Below are 20,120 nucleotides of genomic sequence, written 5' to 3' on the forward strand. Positions count from 1 at the left end.
ACCATCCAAGTTTGAAATTATGTTCAGTATCTTATATCCATGACCCCTACTACTGTAAAGAATGGAGAAAATTCTTCTTTGAGGTAAAGACTGTTCATTATCATTTTAGAATAATTAACTGTGATTGTTTTGTTATTGTTCTTTCCAGTTATTATGCACATTTCCCTCCTAGTTCTTGTTTACTTTACTTTGTATTAGTTTCCATCAATCTTCCCAGGCTTCTCTGTATTCATCATAATCGTTTCTTATAGCACACTAATGTTCCATTATATTCATGCATCCCAATTTGTTTAGCTACCTCTCAAATGATGAACACGCTATTTGGTTTGTAGCTCTTAGCGACTCCAAAAAGTTTAGACTTGATTTTAGAAAGGAGCTCAGTATAAGAATTACTTTGCAGATTGAAAAGAAATAGAAGTGAAATCAGCTAAAAAGAGATAGAGTTTGAGAAAAAAGAAGATTTTCGGACTGTAGGTGTACAAATTAGCCAGTCAAACGAAAATATGAAAATAGTAAGCATATTGTATACTGTCCATGATTAGGGCAACTTCATATTTCAAGAAACTGTGATTTCACTAGTATCCATTCTTCAATTCTTCCTAATAATGGCCATAGAAAAAGAGGTAAAATTTATTCCTTACTCGGGTTAAAGCCATTACCTATTCCCTTTAATTAATTCTTTCTCACCTTTATCAAGACACTGCTGACTCAATTATTTCTTTTCCTTCATAAATCTCTGAGCACTCCCACTTCACTGTATACTTCCCATCTCTCTATAAATATATTCAAGTTTCTTTCCACTGGTGCCTTGGGTAAACCACTCTTCATGAGTAGTTAAATTTTTTTCTTAAATTGGCTAAATATGGCCAGTCTTCAGATATGAAAAATAAATGATATCCCTGAATGATAATATTCTCTATCTTATATCCACATATTCTCATATCAGTTCTGTAAGATGGAGTGATGCTAGTTAAATTAATATAAAGGAGAGAGGGAAAAACCCAGGAAATGAAAGAATTTAATCTATCTCAAATGGAAATGTACTAAATAAGGCATTCAAGAAGAGATTATGCCTCACATTGTAAACTACAAGATCTCCTTTAGATATGAGAACTGTCAAGAACTTCCTTGCTTCTGAAAAAATTCATGCAACTGCTATTCTCTACTCCCCTGCATATTTACAAACCATTCAGATAAATCAAACTCTCTTATGGCAAGGACAACTTCAACAATCCTTCCAATAGTCCAGTTTTTATCCTGTGGTTTCCAGTCAAAAATCATAAAATGAATTATTACCAAATCAAAGAATGTAAATATTATTATAAGGTTCAATTGTGGACTGCAAAAGATGCAACCCTCCCCAATAACAGCACTCAACATAGCCCCTCAAAAATGAGGTAAATCTGTCAAATGTAAAATAGAACATTATCAAAGAAGAAATACTGAATGAAAAACTGAAATGAAGAGCTATAGATTGAGTCCAAATCATCTTCAGAGAAATTCAACAAAAGGATATGATCTCCTTCTATCTACCTCTTGCAATGCTATTCAAGGTCAACTTGGATGTATTGTTCTAGCACTATAATCACTTCTATAGAAATATTAAAGGCAAGTGCCTTATATTAGTCAGTCAAGAAACATTTAGTAAGCACCTACTATGTTCTAAGCCCTGTGCTAAGTGCTGGGAATACAAAGAAAGACCAAAAAAAAAAAAAAGTCTTGGCTCTTAAGGAGCTCATAGTCTAACAGGAAATATAACATGCAAACGGGTAGGGAAACAGGCTAGGAAGAGTTTGAAAAGACAAAGAGAGAATTTTATCCAAGATTATTTCATCCTGAAGGAATCCACTGGAGTTTAAATAGGAGGAGGGGAAGGGACAGAGAGTCAGAAGTTGGCTTTAAAAAGATCACTTTAGCAACTGAGTGGTTGATAGATAGGAATGGGAGAGATTTGTGACTAACAAACCAACTATCAGACTATTATAGTACTCTAGAGTTAAGAGCCCGCTCCAGGATGGTAGCAGTGTCCGAGGGAAAACAAGGTGTACATGCAAAAAATTGTGTAAGATAAAATTAATATGCCCTGGCAATAGACTGAAAATGTGAGGTGAGAGAAGTGAGGAGCCAAAGATCATAGCTAGATTATGGGTTTGGGTGGTGACGTCCTCACTAGTAATAGGGAAGTTAGAAAAAGGAAAGGGTTCTTGGAGAAAGATAATGAATTCAGGTTTTATACATGTTGAGTTTTGTACATGTTAAGTTTAAGATGGCTATAAGACTCTCAGTTTAGGACAACAATAGGCAATTGGTCATAGAATAGTGGAGATTAGGAATGCAGAAGATCTGATAATCACTGGTATTGAGGAGATAATCAGAAGTCATTGAGAACACTAAGTGAAGGCAGAAGGAAGGGCTGAGGATAGAAGAATCTTCTTACATCATCAAGATTTAGTTTAAAGATGTCTGGTGAAGAGGAGCCAACTATTTCCTATGGGAGTCCTTCCCTCTTAGAACAGCTGAATTTTTTAAAAAGATTTTCCTATCATCAAGTCTATATCTTCCTCTTTGCTACTTACACTGAGCATTCCTAGCTTTGCCCTATAGTTTAAACAGAACAACTCTAAACTCTCTCATCCATGACAGCCTTTCACATATTTGAAAGCAGGTATAATGTCCCTTCTGAGTCTTCTTTTCTGCACAGATGTTGTCCCAAAGTTCCAAGCAAAGTTACAAGAGTGTTAACTCAAAGAGTGAAATAAACATGCCATACAATACAAAACTCTACTGTTCTTTCCCCGAAAAGGATCTATTGTAAGCTATAGTTGAGAGATTTCCAGGGCATAGGTTGAAGTCTTGCAGACCAAGAAGCAAAATATGATCATTACTGCAAAGTGGGACTGGAAATGGGATGCAGTAAATGGAAAAGAAGTCTAAACTGACGCTGGCATTGGAAAGAAGTTTGAAGAACAACCACTGAGACCCAATTTGCTGAAGGGTTCAATAGAAGGATAATAGAGAGGATTTTAGTTCTACATAGGGCTCACATAATTTACAGTATCCAATTTCTTGTGGGTTCACACATGTTTTTAAGTCTTGCAACATGAAGCTGGCTATGGCTTCAAGTTTCACCTAAATTAGCTATAGATGGATGTCTTCCATTTCATTTTATTTCATCAAATGATTTCATTCTTAAGGAGCTCACTATCACTGCTTCAGAACACTCTAAGAAATAATCATCTTTATATGGCAGTGGACACAAATATGTATAGACATCTTGGAGATTAAGGAGAAAGTCAAATGCCAAACAGAAGAATCTATATTTAATCCTATACATCACAGGGATTGCCCCCCTGAAATTCATCATGAAGCTAGGTTTCATGGTCACACCTGCACTTTAGGAAAAATCACTTTGGCAGCTTTGTTGAGAATAGGTGAGAGAGGGAAGATAAACCAGGGAAACCAATTGGGAGATATTGGCAATAGTCCAGGAGAAAGATGAACTGAACTAGGATTAACTGTATGAGTAATGCAGAGGGGAATATTTGTGAAAGCTGATATAAAAAAGAATGACAAGATATTCCAGAAGACTGGTTATGTGGGTGAAATGGGTTTTATGGAGGATGACCTGGAGCTTATGTACCTTGGTGACCAAAAAAATAGTGTCTACTGGACAGTAGTATGGAAGTTCAGGAGAAGAGTGGTTTGGGATGGGAAGTGAATGAGCTGGTTTTTATATAGCATTTTGAGTTTGAAGTGCCCATAGGAATCCAATCTGAAATTTCTAAAAGGCAGTAAATCGAGAGAGACGAGGAGTGATTACACATATTTGGATATCTGAAAGTAATAAGAATAGAGATTATAACTGAACCCTTGGGAGTTGATAATTATCAAGTGAATTTAGAGAGAAACTGTCCCTGGGCAGGAGGAGACCCACAATTAATGGACTTGGTATGGATTATAATCCAATATGGGAGACTAAAGCAAGATCAAAAAAGTAGAGAGAAACAAAAAGAGAGAAAGAGAAATAGAGAACAGTGTCATGAAAACCTAGAGTAGAGTGAATACTATAGCAGAGAGGTCAAGGAAGATGAGAACTAAGAAGATATTAAATTTTACATTTAAAAGATTGTTGGTAACTGTGGGGAGAGTAATTTCAGTTGAGTGATGAAGTCAAAGGCTTCATCAGAGTTCAGAAGAGAATGAGAAGAAAAAAATAAGAACCTGGTATAAACAACTTTTGGGGGGAATTTGGCTAAGAAAGGAAGATATAGAATGATGGCTATTAGGGATGATAGAATATAAAGAGAATTGTTTAAGGTTGGGAAGACTTGGACATGTTTGAAGGCAGCAGAGAAGGGATCTGTAAATAGGAAGAAATTGAGAATTTGAAGAGAGAGAGAAGGCGATATTGAGGGTAATCTTTTAGAGAAGAGTACATGTGGAGGCATTAGCCTTGGGGGAAAAAGGGCTACATCTTCATCAGTGGAGATGAGGGCAGAGGGTGGGGATTTGAAATGAGGAGGTGGGATTGTCAATAGAGGTGCAGGAGAGAAAAGAGAGTGAATGGCTTTGATTTTTTTCAGTAAAGCTTGAAGCCAGGACCTAAGCAGAGAGGGTTGGGAGAAGAAGTATTGTGAAATGTTTGAGGAGAGAAGACAAAGTTTGGAAAAGCCATTGAAGATAGCAGGATACAGGATCAGTTAGGTTAGACTAAAGGTACTGTTAGACTTCAGTGAGGAAGCAATATATATTGGGTTATTTTTTGTTCTTTGTTGTTAGAGTATCAATGACAATATGGGTGATGTTTTGATTTGTGTGTGAGATGGATTTAAATGAAGCAAAGTTGCACAAAGTTGTCGGCCTCTCTCTTCCTGAGAAGCATCCAGTGGCAGAACAAAAGTCAAGATGGCTACAATGGTCCAGGATGCAGTGGATGACTTTGGGTCTTCAATATCTCACCAAGCTCTAAGGATTCCTCAGCACCTGCTTCAGCTGTCTCATGATACAAATTGTTCTCACCTGCCTATTCTGCTAGGGGAAGTCTTCACATGCTTGGGATAAATGCCCCCCAACTCACCGGCATGTTTGAGACCCCAACCTGGTTATCCTCTCTGATGAGAGAGTTTAACATGGCTTCCTGGAGCCATGGGTGAAAGTTGGGTGAATCAGGTGGATACCAAAAGAAGTTGAGCAGCCCTGAAAAGGGTTTTGCAAGCCCTCACACCAGAGGTACTGGTCCTCCTTTAATACTCCACACATAACATACATTTGGACCTAGATATTCTCATCACTGTGCCAGACACTAGAAATACAAAGACAAAACAAACATTCCCTGTCCTCAAGGAGCTAGCAGCATTCTCCAGCATTCATGTCCCTATGCTTCATGGAGCTGTACTCAAACCACTGCAGGAACACCTGGGCCCAGCTAGTTCAGTGTGCTACTATCATTGTACCTGCAGAACCACAATGATTTGTAGTGCCACCTTCCAGAGTCAATTCCTTCTTTCTGCTTCGGGTCAAACCTACTGTTGACTTTTTCCATCTACTTCCAGGTTAGTGCTCTCATGGTTAAGACACATTTAAAGATATGTCCAGCTTCTCTACATTCATAGCTATGTCTACAAGGCCTCTCTGCTACATTAGAGAAATACGACAAGTTTCCAATAATGCATATAAATTCCATATCTACATAACACTTTCTACCACAAAAAATAAATGGTTATTTTCAAAGTTACTTAAAAAAAAAAACAAACTGAAAATGGGCTTTTGAGTAGTCATCCACTAATGAGGAGTACTGGGTAAAATTTAAAATAGGAAAGAAATATTAGACTACAAAGTAAAAAAAAAAAAAAAAAAAAAAAACCAAGGCCTGCTCAAAACAGCAGCATATCTTAAAATAAGAATTGATTCTCACTTTTTCCATTACTGATTTTATCACATTCTAAGCAGGCTAAATCAGCTATCCAAATTTAATTTTTCTTTGCTGTATTTTAAATTGATAAAACATTGTATTAACAAGGTTCATATTCTACAATGCTACATTTTCAATAAACTCTTGTTTCTTTTATTGAAAATTTTGCAATAATATCTTGATACTGAAAATATCAAACCAAATTAACCTCTAGTAGCATTTGTTTGCATTTTTCTTCCCCCAGTAAATTCTGAAAACAGATGGGTTATTATTTCATAAGCAGTAGCCCTTGTCAGGGAGCTCAAATCCTCCAGATTCGATTTTATATCTTAAAAATACTACCCAAATGTTTAATATTTGCAAGAAATGTCTCTGGAAATACATGCAATGACACAAAACTCTAGTGCAGAACCCTATACTTGAGACTACCTCTCCAGTCTTGACATTGCTGGACAGAAAAAAGAATGAGACATAAAGAATGAAGCTAATCTTCCCCTGTAATCCAGTACATAAAATCCTCTTTCACTCAGTCCTTGCAATATTGAGACAGTAACCTATTTCATAACGAGTTCTGCACCGGCACTGATGGACCAGACAAATGGGGTTCTATAATGTAAAGATATTTGTATGCAATAACATAAGATGTCCTATAGTATACAATGTGTACCACGTCTGAAGAACAAAATTTGAAGCAGTGAAGTATTTGTTTTACCAGAAAGTAGCTAATGAAGCCATGGTACTCTTATGTAAACATTCTTCTAGCAACAGGAATCTTATCATAGTCTAAGATAAAAAAGACACTCTGTAGCATCTTATTTTGACTCTCTATGAGAACACTTGAATATTCTTTTCATGCCCCGGAAAAGGATATTTTTATAACAGTAAAACCCAACTCCAAAATATGAGGACACTGGCACACAAGGACAAATGTAACACAATCTATTTGACATACCCTCCTCTCTTCCACTACTGTCAGGTTAGATAAGGAGATGCTTCTTTATACCTGTTTAATAGCTTCAAGAATCCGGCCAACATCTGAGTAATGGGTTATGTTTATCTACTGAGTATACAGAAAGGAACTGAATTATTACTTACACCCTGAGTTGTCCAGTAATTCCAAAGCTTGATTTTGGAGATGCCAAATTCATAAGATTGTCTAGTATTGCGGATGATAAAGAAAAGCTGAACTGGAGGATGGAAAGGACAGGTCCACAAAGAGAGCTCTTTAGTACTCTGAAAACCAACGAACAAAGAAAGCCATGAGTACATCTTTCCTTTTCTGCAAAGTAAATGTCTATGATTAATTATTTGTCTAATTAAAAAGAGCAGAGGGCATGAGCCATCATAGAAGCTGGCTCCTGTGCCACCTCTTCTCTATATATAGCTGTAGGCTCCTGACCCTAGTATCTAGCAGGAAGTCAGCTCCTTCCCCTCTGATTTGCCATCCATGATGAATTGTGAAGGCAGGGTCACCATTTGGTCTATTTTAATCAACTTAATCAGCTTTGTGCAGCCCAGGGAAAATGGGGGAGGGAAAGGAATGAGAAAAAGATTACTGTTCAACTGACACATGAAGACTTTTAAAGATTCTTTAAGCCTTATAAAGTTAAAAAAAATGTAATGATTTGTTCAACCCTTTCTTAGGATGAGATTAGTACATTATATCTTGGAATCTATTTCTTTTATTTTATAGGTCTTCACTCTGCAGAATGTCTCACCTCCCAATGACTCTCACTAGACCTCTATGCTATGTACCATTTGCAAACAAATCTAAATTGTTCTTCTGAATAAATTTGCATCAGCAATACTTCATACCGTTGATAACATTTGTTTTGGACGATAAAGAAAAAATCCTGAAAATCTACAGACATATGGAAACTTTTCTCAAAAAGTATTTGACAACTTCATTTAAATTTCCATTCTATAGTCTTCAAAAGATTATTTTCATCATCATCATTATCATCATTAACATCATCATTAATTTCATCATCATCAATTCTTATTTGTCCACAGCTCCACTATACACTTGGCACTGTACTCCTTGAGAACTTCAGTTTTATTTAAGAAGAGGAACATCCTGTACTCCAGCATGTCTCAACTGGGCTTTCCTTGTCATTGAAATTGGGCCCAGTACTTGCCCAAGTCTTGTGAAAGAAGTGAATGGCAGCATCTGGACCTCTTCAGGACCCCAGGAATTTGGATGCCTGGGACTCCAGCTGCCACTGAGAACAAAGATGGTTTCTTACTTGTGACAATGGTGCCTTTCAGATGAGAGAGAAAATTGTTTTTACAAGAGAGAGAGAAAGAGACAGTTTTGAGGGCTTATGACTAATTTGGGCAAGTTCCATAAGCCACACATGAACTTCTTATATTCTGGGAATTTGGATGAAATATACAAGGTACTAAAAACCAGTGGAGGGATGAGAGTGGAAACAGTGGCTCATCCCTAGTTCTAAAATTTTAATTCTGAAATGGGCTGTTATGGATATTTGACAAATGGAAATTGAATGAATCCCAACCCTGAAACAAGCCCTTGGTCTTGCAAATGATGAAGAACTAAAAGGAATCAGCAATAACAATAATGTAAAGAGTCAAAGAATACTAAGCTATGTACAACCAACTAATTATTAACAATTAAGACCTTTGAGATTTAGTTCCCACAAATTTAGTGTTTTAAAGATAAAAGCCTAGTTAAGTCATGATATCAGGGGTTGAATTACCTGTAAAAACAAGGCCTGAAATGTTTCCATAATACCATAACAGTAGGTTAATTTCTAGGGATAGCTCCTTCCTTACAAAAGTGTAAAAAACCACAAATTACTCTATAGGACACTGGACAAGTGCCCAGTTGCCCTGTGGAGCATCTTTACTGTACCAGTCTCTCCCTTCTACTCTCCCCTCAATATTCTGTCTTTGGAACCTTTTATCTCTCTGACTTATACTTCTCTTCCAGAAATACTTGGTACAAATATATCTGAAAAGCAGCATGTTCTAGTGGACCAGGCCCAGGGCTGGAATCTGGAGCTGTCAAGTTTGTGTGTGAAGTCAATGGTACTGGCTAACAGGAAGACTTAGTGCCAAAACAGTAGAAGGCATTTAGTCTACTCTCAGTGTGGACTTAGAGATTTAAATCCTGAACCCAGGGTGAAGACAGATGCCTTATGTCACAATAGTAATGCCAAGAAATCTCAGACAGAAATTCCTACTGTGGTCACATGGTAATATTTCACAGTTTTAGGCTACCACAGGAAAAGGCATAATAATCAAAAGATTGGTCCACATCGAATCCAATGGCTCTTTTTATTACTCCTGTGATGCTTATGTCTATGTATCATGTTTCCAAAATGTTGAAGCTATTAGAACCAATGGTGTGTAAGATAGTGAGCCAAACTAAGTTTCAGAAGCAAAGGTTATGGTTTTATAGATTGGAATCATAGTGCTAGAGAGTAACTTAAAAGGTCACATCTTCTAGGCAGATGGATACTTAATTAAGCCATTTGAGGTGAATAGTTATTTAGCTTATTTTCCAAGGACTTAGAATCACAGAAAGAAAAATAATGTAAAGAAGTTTTAATCTCACCCACTTACTGAACAGAAAAGGAAATTGAGGCTCAGAGCAATAAAATGGCAGTCAGGACAAGAATACCAAGTGCCCTTTCTGACTCTGAATCTAATAATATTTCTACTAATACATGTGCACTTACTTCAGGGATAATTTTTGTTTCCACAGTCTTCATTAGTAGACTGAAGTCGACTCATTTTTTTGGAGACAACTATGCTAAACCACAGGCTTTGGCTGCCATTTTCTCTCCTTTGGCCTATTGGGGGGAAAGATGACTTTTGTATTCTTATAGTTTCTGTGTCTATTTTTAAAAGATTGTTATTAAGTTGTTTGTCAAAAGGTTCCTCCCCCAGCTTACAAATTACTCAACTCTTTTTATTCTTTGAATCACTTCCTTCTATATTTTTACTAGGTTTCAGAATATGAGGCCAAAAACCAGGCTAGCCAGTGCCAAGCAGATTGAACAGATCACAGCACTGATATATCTTTGTCAATGCATCTGAATATATTAGCTATGGCTGGAAGGTAGTGTGCATTTCTTTCTACATGTCCTATATCTGTGCTGTTGGTTCTCTGAATGAACATCATTTTCCTTTTTTTTTTTCTTTTTTTTTATTATAGCTTTTTATTTACAAGATATATGCATGGGTAATTTTTCAGCATTGACAATTGCCAAACCTTTTGTTCCAATTTTTCTCCTTCTTGCCCCCATCCCCTCCCCCAGATGGCAGGTTGACCAATACATGTTAAATATGTTAAAGCATAAGTTAAATACAATATATGTATTTTGTTGTACAAGAATCAGACTTTGAAAAATGTACACATAACCTGTGAAGGAAATCAGAAATGCAGGTGGACAAAAATAGAGGGATTGGGAATTCTATGTAGTGTGAGCAACATTTTTCTAAGTTTTGCTGCTTTGAATTCTATTTCAGCTGAAATATTAGACACCCCTAATCAATATATCATTTGCAAATCTGATTCATGCTTTTACTTTAATGATAAAGTCAAAAGGATTGTCCATGGAAATTACACTAAGCATTGTATTAACCTTTGAGAGCACATATACCTCTCTCCCGCTGAACTTGAACCACGGGTAATTCTTAGATGCAACCCTCTGGTCGGTTATCAGCCTTATCTCTACAATGCTTCCTTGCATTCCTTCCCTGTCCCTGTAGCTGTGTGATTCTGAGTAAATCATTGAACCTTTCTGAACATCAGTTTCCTCAAAGTATAATATGAGGGGATTGAACTCTGTGAATTTTGGGGTCACCTCTAATTCTCAATCTATAATCCTATCATCATTCTGTTGTTTCTCTTGGTTCTACTTCCCACAAGAGGGCCATCTCTCTGGTCCAAGCCCTTTTTACCTCATAACCTAGACTTTTTTTTTTTTATTTAAAGAAAAAAAACTTTGAAACCAGCAGAATCATGTCCTCTAATGCCAAACCCTTGCAAATAAACCATTCCTTGTAACAAGGAAATACATTCCCCCAAAGTGATCATGCCTTATGCCTGGATTATTGCAATCAACTCCTTGCTGGGGTCCCTGTTTCTCTACTCTGTCACCTGACACCTCTCATCAATTTTCCTTAAGAACTACTTTTATCATATGATCAGTGCAAGAAACTATTTTGCTTTAATATCCTATTTTTAAAATGACAGAAGTAACAAAGGGAGAAAATTATTGCTTGTTAATTGAAAAAAAAAGTCACATTAAAAAAAATTTTAATAGGTCCTTATGCTTCATTGACCCTTTGAGATGATAAATCCTCAACAGCTCTTAAAAAGTCCAAGGGCCCATAAATATGACCCAGGGATCTCTGGATCGGGGTATCTGACAGAGAATATGTTTGGATGTTATATCTTGCATTTCTACAGTAGTTTTGGGGAGAATTAAAGACTACTTAGCTTTAAGCATCTCTGAGAAAAAGTGTCAAATACATTAAGGACATAAAAGAGAAAAAATAAGCACAAACTTACAGTTATGTTTCTATTGACAAGGCAGCTCAAGTCTCCAGGTTTGTCAGTATTTCGAATATCCACATCGTGAGGTGACACAAACACCTTTTCATCATTAAGGTCAAAGAATTCAACTTCTGTCAGGCCCACACAGACCTCATTTCCCCAGTTAGACAGGATTTCCATGGTCACATAAATGGCATCTTTGATCTCTTCTACTTTGGTTCTCAATGTATCCTTAAAAAAAAAAAAAAAAAGACAACTAATAAAAATACAGCATGAATGTTAGGCTCTAAAGGGACATGTGTTTCTCTTTTTCACTGGCTTTATTTATCATCATTTCTGCCAATCACATATCAAAAAAGATTTATCCCATTTGTTTTACTACCTTCATATTTCTATAGCAGAGGGGAATGGCATGCTCTCTCTCTCTCTCAATTAAGTTTATTATTCTTTTCTCCCTATTTTATTAATGAATGCTTTGGGGAATATAACTTTTCTCTTGAGGATTGCTTGAGTTGTTATTTATTTTTGGCAAGGCCATTGGGGCTCAATGACTAGTCTAGGGTCACATAGCTATTAAATATTAAAGTGCCATCTAATTGCCCCACTTCCCACCCCTTCTCCATCTCTATCTCTTTGTCTTACTCTCTCTTCTTTGGTATATGGATATCCTGTTTAATGTAATTAACTACTTCTACAGAAACACAAGAGGAGGTGAGACATTGTTATAGAGCTCATTAGTTTGTCAGTATTCTTAGTGATACTAGAAAGGTATCCAAAGCTTGAGGTAATTATTGCTGCTACTAGATAATGGGAGAAAAAAAACCTACTGAATTTAGAGTCAGATTACTTGGGGTTTAGCCCCAGAGCTGCAAATCACTAGCCAAGTGATTGTGAGCAAGTCATTTAATTTCTATGGGCCTCCATTTCCACATTTGTCAAATGAAATTGCACGAAATTAACTCCAATGTCCCTTCTACTCCTATGATGATCAATGCTCAGACTAGAATGCTTGAACATTCTACTCAAATGCATGTATCAGCAAAGTTCTGATTATCCATTGATAATCTTGTCTGTGAAGGCAGCTAAGTAGCACAGTGGATAAAATGCTGGGACTGAAGTCAGGAAGACTTTCCTGAGTTCAAATCTAGCCTCAGACACTTACCAGCTGTGTGACCCTGGACAAGTCCCTTAACTCTGTTTGTCTCAGTTTCCTCATCTGTAAAATAAACTGGTGAAGGAAATGGCAAACCTCTCCAGTGTCTTGGAAAAGAAAACTTCAAATAGGGTCACAAAGAATCCGATACAAACAAAACAATTGAACTACAATAATAGTCTGCCTAGATTCTTTCACCAACTCCCAAACTTCTTGATTTTCCCAATTTCTTTATCAATACAATGACCCCACCTTGATTCCAACTATGGTTCCAGAGTATCAAGGATGAAACATGAAATTCAATTCCTGGCAAAGAGGTCATGGGCCAAAGATACAGAATTAGACAGACATTGTTGTATATGGCCAATGTGTGTGTGTGTGTGTGTGTATATATATACACACACATATATATATATATATATATATATATATATACACACACACACATATTTATGAGTGATTGATCTATGGAGACAGGTCACACACACACACACATACATATATATATACATATATACATATATATATATATATATATATATATATATATATATATATATTCTCCCCCCGCAATGGGGAGAAGTTGAAAGGAAAGAAAAGGACACTAAATCCTTGCCTGCTGAAGGGTCCTCCCCTTCCCACTCCTGGCACTTGCGCTTCTGTCATCCACCGCAATCTTAGATCTGCCTGCTTCTTTCTTTATGCCTTCTGGAACATTCACACTAAAATTAATAAATTTTCCTCCTTCATTTTAGACCTCTTCCTCTCATGATGCTTTCATTCTCTGGTCCTCATGGAGATCTGGTTTGAAATGAATGATTCTGCTTGCATTTCTTCTCAAAATACCTTCTATCCCAATCTCATTGGTCCCAGAGCAGAAACAGGAGAGCTGTCATTTTTAGTTTCCCTAAGCCCTTCTCAATGGGTAGCCTCTCAATTTTTAAGGTTTATTCTATCAAAATTTACCACTGACCTCAAGGATATTCTTTTTTCTTTCTCAATAGTGCCAGTCTCAGTCTTCCTTCTGCATAAGTCCTTTCCTGATCTCACCGGATGCTTGTGACTTCCCTTCCGAGGTTATCTTTTGTCTACCCATCATGTGTCTTGAATATACCATGTTACTTACATGAATGAAGGAGAAAGCATTTTCTTATACTCATTTGGCCCATTTAGAATGTAGCTATTTGAGGACAGAGATTTTCACTTTTATCTTCATAAGTTTAGTACTTAACACAGTGTTTGGTATTTGATAAGTGCTTAATAAATAGTAACAGCACTTTCTAAGTGCTAGGTTCTCTGTTAAACATTTAACAATTATTTCTTATTTTGATCCTCAACTACAATCCTTGAAAGATAGGTGTTATTATTATCCTCATTTAATAGAGATTAAATGACTAGCCTAGGGTCATATAACTAGTAAAACTGTCTGAGGCCAAAGCTAGCAATCAACTGTATCTTTTAGCTGCCTTAGTGCAATGTTTGCTAATAAATTGATTGCTTTTGTTTTAGGTCACGGACCAGACAATATTAAAGCAAGTTTTTGTTATGTAAAAATATGGTATAAAGTGTTAATGACCTTATTGACATAACCATAGCTGTTTGCAAATCTCTGTGAAAGTCATAGACATACAATAAAATCACAAAATGGCCTTCAAATACCCCTTCTGTGGCCTGGAATATGGCACCTGTCTCCATAGATCAATCACTCATAAAAGAGAACTTTCCATGTGCCCTCTGTAAATGAGATCTGGCACTCTGTAATGGTTTTGTGAACAGGGAGCTGAGGAAATGAACAACAACTGTTCATTACCTTTTTTTAAAGTTAATAATGTGGATCTGCACAACACTAGGATATTCATGTGAACTAATCATACAAATGAAGAAACTGAGGCCCACAGAAGAGATGTGGTTTAGGCAAAGTCACACAGTTGGTGCTAAAGTTGGAACTAGAAGAGATGTTTGGAGTAGCTCTTGTTTTCTTTCCACACCAAAGGGGGTAGGAGGTCAGATCTTCCATAATGTTGGCAAATCAGGTCTTTTTATTTAGTCACCAGGCAAAACACAGACTTTGTCTCTCTAATATGAGTGACTTACATAGTTCTAACCAGACAACCTTTTCTCTCTTTGCCAGGGTTTCTCTAGTTGCAAGCTGAAGCAAGCAACACTGACCTACCTTGTGAGAGGGTCCCAAGGGGAACCAGATCTGTTCATGCCCTTTACCAGGGCCAGATGACTGGCTGAAGAGGCGCTAAAAAACAGGGTTGGGAGTTGGCAGTTTGAAAGATGCCAGATGGAAGCAGAATGCCTTGCAGACCAGCTATTCTGGATCACACCCAATATAATATACAATTAGGAAAGTCTTTCTATTTATTTTCTAAATGTAGAAGCTGAGAGGCCTATTAGCTAGGAAAGCGTCACTGTCATACAGCAACTCTGCTATTGTTTCTGACACTTATGCTTCTTTACCAGTGTTTACACTAGCTAAAAGGGAACAGTCAAAGTTATGCCATAAAGGTGTTTTTGTTTTTTTTTTAAAGTCTTGACCAGGTTTTTAAAATAAGAGTCTTCTTATTTGACTTTTGGGGTATGACTTAATATTGTATAATTAAGCAGTTCATGACAACTGATCACAAATTGGCACAAATTGGGTCAGGGAAGACTTGTGCAAAGTAAGGAGTTGTAAGATATGACATTAGACAGACCTTTTAGGATTTAGTCTTTGTTTTTCCTTCCTAACTCTGAATGCCTTTGCTTCTTAACTTACACACCAGAAAAAAGCTTCCTTATTGTGTCGCTTATAAAGGGCATTTATATAGATGCGATTGTTTTATAAGCACTACCTCACTTGGTATCTGAAGTGGATCATGAAAGTATTATTATCACCATTTTACAGAAAGCAAAACTGATCTTAAAGAGATCTTCACCTATAAAATTGGGGTTTGATTGCTAAGAATTCTTTCAGTCATAAATCCTAAGAGATAATAAATAATTGGACTCCAGATCTAGTCCTCTTACTGTATGATATTGCCTCTTTATAAACTGGAGTTTCTTACTAAACATTTGTCAAAGGTTAAGGAAAGTACGTTTTCCTACCTCAGGGTCCAATACAGGTTCCTCAGGTCCTACACGACTGAGATGGGCAGGGTCATTTTCAATTGCCTGAAGGACTTTCAGAAGCTTCTTCTGTTGCCTAAAATGTGATTGAATTTTCAGGAAATATGTAATAGCAACTGATATACAAATAGATCATAACTACTAGCAATGCTTTCATCTTGTGTCCTGAAGAAATAGGATAGATGAGAAAGAAATAAAACCAATAAAAAACTAGAGTATAATTTTGGGGGAAGGGAGTGTTTTCCAGAAAGCAGTCTGAAGAAAATATACATGGATAATTCCTGCCTCCAATATGCACTAATTAAGCCAATCCAAGAAATCATGTACCTTATTATAAAATATCCCTCAGATGCTGACTGCAGCCAGTGATTGTTTTTTCTGAAGCAATTAGGGTTAAATGACTTGCTCAGAGTCATACAGCTAGGAGTTATCTGAGGCCAGATTTGCTCCTGACTCCAGATCTTCCCGACTGCAGAGCCAGTACTCTATCCACTGTACCATCTGGCTGCCCCTTTTTGGTTTGTTTTCCAATGACTGCTCAAGGAGAAAATTTTAGTAACATAGATTCTTTGCTCAGAAGCCCACTAATACTGGGATTGTTGTTCATCTGTGTCTGACTAAAATGGTTTGCCATTTCCTTTGCCAGTTCAATTTGCAAATGAGTAAACTGAGGCAAAAAGGCTTAAGTGACTTGCCCAGGATCAGACAGCTAAGTAAGTATCTGAGGCCATATTTGAACTCAGATGTTCCCAATTCTAGGGCTGGTGCTCTATCTACCATGCCACCTAGTGGGCCACCCAATATTATTTGGGATGACATTGATGGCACATTATAATTGTGACCCAATGGGAAGGGGGGAAACCCCACATATGGTTGATAAAATCATTTTTATAACAGTAACTCCTGTTCCTATAGCACTTTGAGGTTTACAAAGTAAAGTAGTATTTTCTTCAAGACAGCCTTATGAAGTATATTACAGTATTATAGACTTAGAAGTAGAAGGGATTTTAGTGTTCACCTAGTCTAATTCTTCATTAAAAAAAAAATTATAATTTTTTATTGACAGAACATATGCCTGGGTAATTTTTACAACATTGTCCCTTGCACTCACTTCTTTTCCGACTTTTCCCTTCTCTTCTTCCATCCCTCCCCTAGATGGCAGGCAGTCTTATACATATTAAAATTGTTATAGTATATCTTAGATACAATATATGTGTGCAGAACTGTACAGTTCTCTTGTTGCACAAAAAGGTCTTATTCTTCATTTTATAGAGGAGGAATTGTGGCCTTTCCTTGATTAGGGTCACACAGATAAGAAGTAGTAAAGGTTAAAGTTGAACCAAAATCAATTGAACCCAAATTCAGAACTTTTGACTCCAACATTATCATTCTTATTATTCCTACTTTTAAAATGAGAAAACGGAAGGTCAGGAAGATGAGAAAATTTGCCCTGCTATTACACACAGTAGTTAAATATCAGAGCCAGGATTTGAAAGCAGTTCTCTGGTTTAGACTGGTTCAGGAACAAACTGCTCCTGAACATCATTTTGCAGGACAAGTTTTTGATCATCCACATGGATGTCATATAAGGAAGGTCCAGGTAGTATACTGATGAGTCCATTAAAATAAATACTGGTTGATTAGATGATTAACAGGCTAGGACACCAGGTAGGAGTCCTGCTAGAAGGCTTGGTATGCTAGCACAGACCCTGTCAAAGGTGGCCCAATTTCTGAATCAGTGGCAGTGCTGGTGGCTTCCAGGCCTCTAAGTCCAGAGACACCAAAGAGGAGCTGTAAGGTTGAGAAGAAAAAGGCTTTGGAATCAGGTGGGAGCCCAGCACACAATCCCAGGGCAGGCCTGGCCCCAGCCCCAGCTCCAACTCAAATTCTATTGCTGGAGGTTTCTGGACCTTTCAGGGAGTACTCAAAAGGTCAATGAAGAGGGTCTATGGCAATGGGATGGCCCATTGCAGCCCCAATCAAAAGAGCCCCAATCCCCTACCAGCACACTAGATCTTACAACTACCTTAGGGCAGGGACCCTTCGAATAACTCCAGGACAGAAAAGAGGGCTTGTGATCAGATTCCTAGAAGGATTTCTGAAAACAGCTGTACAAAACTCCTGAAGCTTGTGATAGTGCATCTCCACCCTGGAAACAGAGCTCTTCTTTAACAAAGAATAAAAAGCCAAGTTAAAAGCTAGAAAAATGAGCAGACAACAGAAAAAAATTCTGACCATTGAAAGTTATTATGGTTCATTGTTGGTGGAATTGTGAATGGATCCAACAATTCTGGAGAGCCATTTGAAACTATGCCCAAAGGCTATCAAACTGTGCATGTCCTTTGATCAGGGAGGTACTACTGGGCTTATATCCCAAGGAAATACTAAAGAAGGGAAAGGGACCTGTATGTGCCAAAATGTTTGTGGCAGCCCTTTTTGTAGTGGCTAGAAACTGGAAAATGAATAGATGCCCATCACTTAGAGAATGGCTAAATAAGTTAGGGCATATGAATGTTATGGAATATTATTGTTCTGTTTCTTCAGAAAGGCCTGGAGAGACTTACATGAACTAATGCTACGTGAAATGAGCAGAACCAGGAGATCATTGTACACAGCAACAAGAAGATTATAAGATGATCAATTCTGATGGACATCTTTAACAATGAGGTGATTCAGATCACTTATAATTGTTTAGTGATGAAGAGAGCCATCTACACCCAGAGAGAAAACCGTAGGAACTGAGCGTGGTTCATAATGCAGCATTTTAACTCTTTTTTGTTGTTGTTTGCTTGCATTCTATTTTGCTTCTCTTTTTTTCTTGTATGGCATGATAATTGTATAAATATGTACTGGATTTAACATATATTTCTTATTGGATTTAACATATATTTCCACCATGTTTAACATATGTTGGACTGCTTGCCATCTAGGGGAGGATATGGAGGAAGGAGAAGGAAACTGGAACACGGAGTTTTGCAAGTGCTAAAGTTGAAGAATTAATTGTCCATGAATATGTTTTGAAAAATAAAAAGCTTTAATTAAAAAAAAGATAAAAGACAAATAAAAGGGGGAGAAAGTTACTATGGTGACAAGAAAGATCAAAACACACTCAGAAGATGATAGCAAAGTCAAAACTCCTACATCCAAAGCCTCTAAGAAAAATAAGACGGGTTCAGGTCACAGAAGAGTACAAAAGGGATTTTGAAAATCAAGTAAAAAAAAAATAAAGGAAAAATTAGGGAAAGAATTGAGAGAAGCACAAAATACAAAAAGAAAGAAAGAAAGAAAGAAAGGAAGGAAGGAAGGAAGGAAGGAAGGAAGGAAGGAAGGAAGGAAGGAAGGAAGGAAGGAAGGAAGGAAGGAAGGAAGGAAGGAAGGAAGGAAGGAAGGAAGGAAGGAAGGAAGGAAGGAAGGAAGGAAGGAAGGAAGGAAGGAAGGAAGGAAGGAAGGAAGGAAGGAAGAAAGAAAGAAAGAAAGAAAGAAAGAAAGAAAGAAAGAAAGAAAGAAAGAAAGAAAATACCAAAAAAAAAAAAAAAAAAAAAAAAAAAATGAGAAGAATGCTTTAAAAAGCAAAACTGGCCAAATGGGAAAGGAGATACAAAGTTCACTGAGGAAAATAATTCCTTAAAAATTAGAATGGAGACTTCCGGCCAAGATGCGGCATGGAGGCAGACAGCTGCTTGAGCTCCTTGTTTTCTCTCAGGACTTACTTCATGACAAGCCTCGGAGTTAATGCTTGACCCAGAAAGAAATCCACAAATAATCACTAAGAGAAGACATCCTTGAAATTCACCAGAAAAGGTCTGTGTTTGCTCAGGGGAGGGTCAATCAGACTGGGCGCAGACTGAGGGCAGACAGCCAGAGTGAGACAGACAGCTCACACAGCTCAGACCGGAGGGGAGAGAGATCTCTGCCGTTTCTGCAAAAAGACTTTTACCACAGTGTGGATATTCCGTCTTGGCAGCAAGCCAGGAGCAGCAGAGAGGGTATAAACACCAGAGGTGAAGAATAAAACCCTGGAAAGCTAGCGTCTCTAGGGACCCAGCCACCCCCACCCCCACCTGGAGTGACTAGTTCTCAGAGGGCAGAGCACAGCACAGCCATCGCTGTCATGTTAGTGGCTCGCTGCTGCCCTACCCGCAGTTTGTAGAGGAAGCCCATTAACACCATCCAGCCCCATCCCCCAAAAAACAGACCAATTGTTTCTCTTGTCAGTTTGTTTTTCTTCGATTCCTGCTCTGACAAAATGAACAAAAAATTCAAAAGGGCTCTAACCATTGACAACTTCTGTATGGAGAGAGAGCAGACTTCAAATGCTGAGGAGACTAAAAACAGACTGTCCCCAGAGGAATCCCCTAAGGGGGATATGAGCTGTTCCTCAATACAAAAGAACCTCATAGAGGAAATCAAAA

General features: G+C 37.5%; 1 protein-coding gene across 6 annotated transcripts in view; it reads right to left on the reverse strand.

Annotated features, from left to right (window-relative positions):
• Nucleotides 1–20,120, reverse strand: part of KATNIP (katanin interacting protein) — a 252,434-nt gene that overhangs the window by 55,336 nt on the left and 176,978 nt on the right. For 5 of the 6 annotated variants that reach the window (XM_074282774.1, XM_074282775.1, XM_074282778.1 and 2 more), the window contains 3 exons: nt 15,688–15,784; nt 11,457–11,672; nt 7,007–7,144 (listed from right to left, as the gene is read on the reverse strand). In XM_074282774.1, the coding sequence (XP_074138875.1) occupies nt 7,007–7,144; nt 11,457–11,672; nt 15,688–15,784 (451 nt within the window). The remainder of the gene's footprint in view (nt 1–7,006; nt 7,145–11,456; nt 11,673–15,687; nt 15,785–20,120) is intronic. The other variant, XM_074282777.1, reaches the window with a different exon arrangement.

Source organism: Sminthopsis crassicaudata, chromosome 1 (genome assembly GCF_048593235.1).
Source record: "Sminthopsis crassicaudata isolate SCR6 chromosome 1, ASM4859323v1, whole genome shotgun sequence".
Taxonomy (NCBI): Eukaryota; Metazoa; Chordata; class Mammalia; order Dasyuromorphia; family Dasyuridae; genus Sminthopsis; species Sminthopsis crassicaudata.